General features: G+C 39.0%; 1 protein-coding gene across 1 annotated transcript in view; it reads left to right on the forward strand.

Annotated features, from left to right (window-relative positions):
- Positions 1-5,216, forward strand: part of LOC104520823 (potassium voltage-gated channel subfamily H member 1) — a gene marked incomplete at both ends in the record, with an annotated part of 96,166 nt that extends 90,950 nt beyond the window's left edge. The window contains 2 exon segments of the mRNA XM_010162622.2: positions 1,728-1,924; positions 5,082-5,216. Coding sequence (XP_010160924.2) covers positions 1,728-1,924; positions 5,082-5,216 — 332 coding nt within the window.
- Between the last annotated feature and the right edge of the window lie 3,582 nt (positions 5,217-8,798).

Genomic DNA, 8,798 nt, shown 5'->3' on the forward strand with positions numbered 1-8,798 from the left:
TATATATGCATTTAAAATAGAAATATAGTCTATGCTCCTCCAAAGTGAGAAGGGACTAAACTGGTCCCTGACAGGTGGACTGCACAGTGCTTTTGTAGAAGACTGGGAGCACATCAGTGTGAACCACAGCTTATTGCACTACAGTGTAGCTTACAGTCAGGCTGATAGCTTCTCCTCAAAGAGAAAATGCTTATCATCTAATGGAAGAGATTCTGTAACAGTGGAGGTAGAGCTGAAGGGCTGAGATCGGAGTTCTCAGTTTGATTTAGAAGTTTTCTTGACCTCTTCACTCATGATCGTTCTCTTGACTTTCATGTAGACTTCCATACATGACTATTTATTTAGGGAATAAAATTTAAAAGGGCTCGGGTGAAGTAAAAAAACTAATATATACTTTGATGCTTTGACTTTAAAGAATTGCTATGGGCAAAGTATTACTTGTAAGACAAGGGACCTTCTGGTCCATCCCTACCAAAACTTGATAGATATTGTGAATGTATTTCTTTGTTGTCTGTCGTAAAATTGATATGCTGTGGTGATATAACCCAGCACAGGTTTAAGAGGAAAATACCATTCAAAACAAGAACAGTGTAGTTATTCATTATTAAGATGAGAACTGGATATTATTATCGTGATAGCTTATATGTTGGAAAACAGAAAAAAATGACCATTATTCTGTAAAGGAGCTTGTAATTTTCTCTTAAACCCTCCCATTTGTGCCCAGCCTGAGGTAGGGTATAACCAGTGAAATCCTGACTGGGGCTGCTTCTCAGGCGGGGTTTGGTGTATTTGCCCTGAGTTGAAGTGCCCAGACTGGTGCAGATGCTCTCATTGCAGCATTCCTCAGTAGGGATTGCAGTGGCTACTCTAAGCTCATAGAGACAGGCACGTGGGAAGGCTGTAAGGAAATGGCCATGTTTTCTTTCTTCCAGTGTGTAACAGCTAAACATTCCTGCCTTGTCAGTATTATCTTGGTGATAACTAACTTGTACTTTTCTTGTTTTGGACAATGTTGTTACCTTAAACCTCCACTGTATAATATGGGGGCACACATGCACAACTGCAGAAGGGTTTTGTTGAGACACTTAACCAGCTGAAAAGCATTAGAGCCACCAGACTTGAGATCTACTCTTTTATACTGGTGTTAAGACAAACTTTTCTGGCAATGATCTAGAGAACTAGGGCAAATTTACTTTAATATTGATATATATAGTAGTGTTTTGTTACAGCCTGTAACTGTACTGACGTATTATACAAGATGGTTTTATTGACACAATAGTGGGTAATTGTTAGCTAGATTAAGAAAACTCAACAACATAGATGTAAGAAACAAATCCTTTGCATACCAGTTAAAAGAAGAAAGGGAAAAAGGATTTCCTCCTAATTAATCTCTTTGAAAGGGATCAGAAGAGAACATGAACGAAGAATGAACTGCTTTTCTTGATTTTTAGAGGAAAACCTTTACTGATATTTAAAGGGGACTTCTCACATGAAATAGTTTTTGATTGCAGATTATTCTTATGCAGAATTGCTGGGCTGTTGTAATTAACAAAAAGATAGTGGAAAAGATTATCAATGAACTATTTCAAAGTTTTGTTTTTCCAGATAGAATTTTTTCTGACCACATAAAATAGAAGAACCTTTACTGCATAAGTGAGATGTATGTTCTTTTATATTTTTGGTGGAAATAGTACTGTTATTGAAAGCAATGCTGCTCTTTTCTCTAGGCAAAGGAGATGTTTTTGGTGATGTGTTCTGGAAGGAGTCTACCCTTGCCCAGTCCTGTGCTAATGTAAGGGCTTTGACTTACTGTGATCTTCATGTGATTAAGAGAGATGCCTTGCAGAAAGTGCTGGAGTTCTATACAGCCTTTTCACACTCCTTCTCCAGAAATCTCATTTTGACCTACAACTTGAGAAAAAGGGTAAGTAGCTTTGACTTTTAACATAAACCATATAAATGATCACTTTTAAGGACTGTCTGTATGAAAAGAAAACTGAATTGTTTGAATTCTGTCATTCTTTGTAGCCTCTCTTACAAGAAAGTTTTTCAGAGCTTGCCAAAAAGACACTGTTAGCATGTAGAGTCAAAAGGCCATAGGTATTTCTTCCAGTGCTGGTTTTTTATAGGCAGCTGGTCTACTGTGTATATGCAAAAGTATTTTACATTTCTGTGAAGTGTAGAGATTCCAGCATCTTTGTGAACTTAAGACCAGTGTTCACTACTTCCTACAACTTTAGTTGGTAAAGCAGCTAAAAAAATTTTAGGAGTGTTGCCTGAAGTTACAAGGAAAGTGGAAGGAAAGGTATGAAATCTAATATATGGAACAAAAGTCAACAACAATAATCACAAAGTAATTTCAAAAGTAATATGAACGTGACTAATTCTATCAAGAGTTGTTTCTTTTAGTCTCAATCACATTTCAGAATTACTTTGCTTATCTATTACGTTTTCATTTTCTTATCCTTGATTTTTTGGCTCTTTTCTTCCTGCATGCCAGTTCAAGTTTTGTCGAACGCGAATCATCATAACCTAATATCCTATTTTAAGTTCTCTGTGTAATCTTCAGTGAACCACCTCTGTAGAAATTTATTAAAACTGTAATAGGTATAATTCAGTTGATATGATTTTATGATGCAATGTAGGAGACAGTAACAAATACATTGGAGCACCTCTGCTTGCTTTAAAATATTATGATATAAAGATACTTGAGATCAGCTAAAGAAATATGTTTGATAGATGATTTTAAGATCAAGATCTTTTTCTTTTATTTTTTTTGTATCCTAGAGTTGGCATACTGGGATGAAAATAGTGTGATGATGTTTTCTATCTGCATATGTTATCAATATCAAAGAATTCAGCTTTTCGGTATTGGGCAAAGAAGAATGTGCTAGCTACACTGTGGTCAAATAAATCAAAGCTCTGGTAGAAAATTAATGTAATTAAAACCTAAGAAGCAAATTTATACTTGATGATTTCCTCATAGGACATTTTTTCAAATGACATTGAGTTCCTGCAGGACAAGGAGAAGATATACAGCTGCAAGAAGATTAAGAGAAACGTACTGTTAAAAACTAAATTTAAAAACCAGCTACTTACCTGGTGTTAATTAATGTAAGAAATAAAAGAAATGAAAGAATTTGGTACCAAGATCATGTAAAGCATTGGTATCACTGACTGGCATCTTTTAAATTAACACCGGGTAGTGTGGCAAGATGGTCTACGAATATATTACTATTTTTTTTTAACATCAGTAGAAATAACAAACTTTAAGGCATAGAAAGACCAACTTTCTTAAAGCTCACAGTAATGCTAGCAGAGTTGCATAATTTTGGATCTACTCCGAGCCAAAAGTCCCAATTGTAGAATCAAATGCCTACTCTAGAAGTGACACTCTATGTCCATGGGCATAGCTTTTTGCAGCCCAGGTTACAAAATACTTAGGGTGCCATGGTATCATAATTCCCGTGTTGTCAATTTTCTATGCAAAATGTTCCTAATAAAAAGGTACATTTTATGATAGCAATTTCCATACAGTTATTCAAATAATTGGATTTTAATTGAGTTGCAGTCAGCAGAAAAGTTGTGTTGCTTGGTAATGAGAGTTTGATGGTTCTAGGTTAACAGACTGTAATTTTATTTGTTTTATTCAAAGAAGGCTGATGGCAATTGTAAGGCAAATGTTCAATAATGTAAATAATATATGCTTTTGGAAATGCATAGAAGGTATGATACCTTAGAAATTGGAGATAATGCACATTAAAAGGCAACTTTTTAGAATTTGGAGTTTAATCTGGTTTAAGTATCTGTGAATCTTTTATAGAAATAGCTCCCCAGCCTGTCACTTCTAACGCTTCTCCTGGTCTATTTCTGCAAATGGAATTTTGTAGAATTCAGATGAACCAGTACCTTCTGTGAGTTACATTTGTGATATATTGCATATCCCTTGGCATATAAATACCAGAGTTACACATTTCATTTCAATAAACAGTTTCATCTCTGGCTCTGACAGTGTTCAACTAGTTGAAGTGTAGATACTGTATATTCATCCCAAATATATTCATACAGATTCCAAATAGATGAAAAAGCAGCTTTGAGGATTTTTTTTTTGCCTGAAGGATTTAGTGGGTATATTTTTAGACATGGTTATTCCTCTGAGGTGTCCCCATCTTCAGAGTGCCTATGCCTTCACTTGGCCATGGTATTGAGTCTCACTGCAGAGTGCAAGGTGCTTTCTAGCCGAGTTCCGTTCAGCTTCAGTGAGCTTTAGCATTGGTCCACTCTTTCACCATGTTCACACATTCCTTGGCTGCTGGGTCTCCTCCAGCAATCCCTTCCCTTGTGGAGGTGGGACTCCTTGTCCCAGGCCTTTTGCTGCCAGTGACACAAGTGCTGAGCTTGTAGATGTCCCTCACACTTACTGGGGTCTGGATCCACTTGCTAATGACTGTGACGGAAATAAACAGACATGCAGGCACATTGTAAGGTACCAAAACCAATTGGTCGTGATTTTAGCTAACTCTAGAGCTGGATTTAGGCAAAGTAAAAAGCATCTTCCCTCCATTCCTTGTGCTGCTCTTCCTACTGGTCTTGCACGTGCTTTGAGCTGAGCTGGGAGGGCAGGATGCTTCTGTCTGTGCATCCCCTTCATGTCCTCCCTAAAACAGGGACGCAGTTAGGAAATGTTATTGCCTGGGATGTCTTAGGACTTTGTGGCTGCGGGAGATGCTTCCAGTGCTCTGTCCCTGGAATGTGTCTGTGTTGTGAATACTGTGTCTGTTGTGAAAACAGTTTCCTTTCACTCACTTTCTTGACAAACACCAGTGAAATATCCTCTTTTCTAAAACTGTTGTCTCACTGTCAGGTGACTTACCAAGCAGTTTCCTCAAGCAACTCAAATCCCTCCTGAAGTTATTAGTTATGTATTCACCTCTGGCTGGAGCTCAGACTTAGAAAACTTTTTATTTTTCCTAATGTCCAAGAGAAAGGAGTCCTTTAATTAACTGTTTCTGTTGCCAGTTATTGAAATTTTCATCTAACTGGAAGCAGAGGGAGAATCAGCTGCTCCACCTCTCCAACAGCTTAAGAAACTGGAGCTGCAGTCTGTGGCTGCAGGTGGCTGTGTGTCAGACTCAAGAGCTTTGCAGCTGAAAGGAAACTGACAGAGCATTTCTCAGCGCACTTCCTGCTCTAACAATGTTGTGAAATTAAAGCAGGTTAACTTGATGTTTGTCTCAGTTTTTGGAATCTCAGAGGAACCAGAGTGTAGACACTGGGATGGTCAAGTGACAAACTCACCCTTATGGAGGATGTGCTAGACAAAAGAGAAATATTGCAGGTTTGGAAGGCAGCAGGATTCACAGGTTGGATGGAGGTCTATTTTTCCCCAACAAATATTTAAACACTTCTGAGTTTCCAGCCTGGACTTCATAGCTCCAGATTAGTAGAAGCCTAAGGAGAGAGAAGCTTGCATGGTAGCTACTTGTTGTTGTCTTTTGCTTGTGATGAGGTGCAAGTTTGCTGGCACCTTCTTTAAGAATGTGAAAAGCCTTTGGCAGCACTTGAAGTATTCTGGTTTTGGCAGTTGCTTCTTTCCATGTGTACGAGCTTTGTGACCAATATTAACTTACACTGGCTTGTACCACAGTGCATATGTTCAGTTCATTCTACTGCAGCCATAAATGATGTTATAGCTCAAATGATTGCACACGCTACGTAAAAGAGAGAATTCTTATACATAATTTATTAAGCTGAGATTTCTCTAGTAAGCCATTTTAGCCTGGGTAGAGATTAAATGACTAATTCTGAACACTTTGGAGTATCATGATAGAAAGTACCTGTAGCTTTTCCAGAAGCTGAAATTTGTGTCCTGGAATAAAAGAAGAAATGCAGTAGGATGTAGATATGTTATTTGGGATTTAGTAAGACTGAAAGAAATGGCAAAGAACATTGCATTTTTGCAAAGCATGCATGATTTAGTGATTTAAAGCCAAAGCTCCTAGTCGGGTCATATTTCTTGAGAAAGCAGTGATTGCAACAGAGTTGTCTGTCTCCCTGCTGGTGTAAGATTGCTTGCTTTTGTACGTGTAGTGATGTGCCTATTCGGTGCCATTCTAGCTGTGCTAGTGTACAGGGCTCCCACCATCTCTTTCTAAAAGCAATTTTAAAATATAATTGTGCTTTCCTCTTCAGCATTAGCTTCACCTTTCTTCTTTTTATATAAGTTAGCCCTAAATAGAGAGACAACCTCTCTCAGATCACACATTTCAGCTAGGAGTGCTTCAAGCCTTGATTTTAAATCTCAGGGGGCTTGGCAGCAGGTTGTTTTCAGAGAGGCAATCCATAGCTTTGTATTCTGTCTTTCCACATGACAAATTTTCCAATTCTTTTCCATGATATAGGTTCAAAATGCTATCCCAGAAATCTTTCTGTTATGGAAGGCTGAATTGCTGGAAGATTTAACAAAGCTTTCTTAAAATGAGAATAGTGGAAGGTTTTAATTTTAGAATATTGGCCCATTCGATGATGGATTTCAGAATGGTCAAACTGACAACCTGCTGCTCTCTCCTGCATTTGTAATCACCAAAACAATCCCACAAGACCTGTGGGAAGAGGGGTTTGATGCTTGACTGGCATGTACCTTACAGCACTGAAAACCCAGGACACTGGATATGACTGAGGCATCTGGATGGGTCTGTAGCTTGGGAGTTATGCCATATTAGCTGGCCAGGAGGCAAAGTTGTCATTTTCCAAAAAAATCTTCCAAATGTAAGAAAACATTTAAGTACTTAACTCTGTTCTTTCCCATGCTGCCTTTTAAAAGCTGTTCAGGTAGTTGAATGCTCTTATATTCCCTGTTTCTCCCTGCCAAACTAACCAAAATGTATTTTATTCTGTTTCCTCATTGGTAGATTCCATATTACATTATTGCATCTTCTCTCTGGCCTTGAACAACTTCCTTAACTTTTATCTGTCTCTAACAGATAACTGTTCATCTAGCTCACAGATTTCTGTGCAAATTGTCTGTACACCCTGGACCGAAAGTGCATGTTGCATGTTGTTAGTTTGCACATCTGCTATGGATAATTTAAGTGATCTGACTATCAATGAGTTGAAACTCCATGCTCTGAGGAGGATGTGCCCTTGGATTTCTCCCTTCTCCTCTCCTACAGCTTGTTGGACTCCTTCAGGTAAAGCCTGAATACCCAGGCTTGGAGAGGATTTGACCAACTGTAAGCATGTAACATTTATGTTTCAACAGCAATTGTAAGTGTTCAGCCCAGAGTGATTCCATTACCTTTCAGAGACATTGTCTTAAAGTTTAGTTTCCAAAACTTTTAATCTCTAAAGTTTTCTGTTCTATTAAAATTTATATGGCCTTGAGCCTTAGAGTCCTGTGCTGATACAGAGGAAGATCTGGCTACAAATAGGTCACATACTGGAGGTGTATATGTACAATAGAAGACATAATTAATAAAGAAGTTCTAAGACAATGTGGTGGGTTGGTCTTGGCTGGTTGCCAGGTGCTCAGCAAACTGCTCTATCGTTCCCCCTTCTCAAAAGGACAAGGGGAGAAAAAGAAGATGAAAAACTCATAGGTTGAGATAAGGACAAGGGGATCATTTACTGATTACCGTCAAGGGCGAAACAAACTTGACTTGGGGAAATTAATTTAATTTAGTACCGATTAGTCAGACCACGATAATGACAAATAAGAACAAATCTAAAAAGCACCTTCCCCTCACCCCTCCCTTCTTCCCAGGCTCAAATTCACTTGCAACTCTTCTACCTCCTCCCCCTGAGCAGTGCCAGGAGTTGGGGAATGGGGGTTGTGGAGAGTTCGTAACACTTGGTCTCTGCTGCTCCTTCTTCTTCACACTCTTCCTGTGCTCCAGCATGGGGTGCCTCTTATGGGAGACAGTTCTTCACAAACTTCTCCAACATGGGTCCTTTCCACAGGGTGCAGTCTTTCAGGAACACTGTTCTAGCGTGGGTCCCCCGTGGGGCTGCAGGTCTTGCCAGAAGACCTGCTCCTGTATGGACTCCCCTCAACAGGCTGCAGGGTGGATATCTTCTCCACCGTGGGCCTCCATGAGCTCTAGAGGGACAATCTGCAGCACCATGGTCTTCACCAGGTCATCACCACAGGCTGCAAGGGAATCTCTGCTCCAGTACTTAGAGCACCACCTCCCACTCCTTCTTCACTGAACTTGCTGTCTGCAGAGTTGTTTCTGTCACATATTCTCATGTCTCTCTCTCAGCTGCTGTTGTGCAGTGTTTTTTACCCTTTCTTAAATATGTTATCATAGAGGTGCTACTAACATCGCTGATTTACTCAGCTTTGGCCAGTGGTGGGTCCGTCTTAGAGCTGACTAGAACTGGCTCTGACCAACATGGGGACAGGTTCTGGTGCCTTCTCTCAGAAGCCACTCCTGCAGCCCCCTTTGCTACCAAATCCTTGCCACATAAACCCAATACAGACAACAAAACTGTTCTGTTGTTTGTATTCGGTACGTGATACACTTTCATGTAAATTTTACCTGTAACTTAGATTAATCTATGTGGGTAAGTAGCAAAATGCATCTTTAAAATGCTCTTAAATGACTAATCCCTTCTAAACTGTTTTGAAGAATTCATCACTAGTTTGAGGTGCCTTCTCCTACTATGCATAATGAGCAATTTTTCATACATTTAGATGCTGTAGTATAATGTCTGTACAATTGTTATAAAGAAATAACTTAGTATATCATACAAAATGTGTATTTCCCCAAAGGAATAATAAGTTGTTGAAATTCTTA

The sequence above is a fragment of the Antrostomus carolinensis genome, unplaced genomic scaffold (genome assembly GCF_000700745.2).
Source record: "Antrostomus carolinensis isolate BGI_N321 unplaced genomic scaffold, ASM70074v2 scaffold9102, whole genome shotgun sequence".
NCBI classification, from domain to species: domain Eukaryota; kingdom Metazoa; phylum Chordata; class Aves; order Caprimulgiformes; family Caprimulgidae; genus Antrostomus; species Antrostomus carolinensis.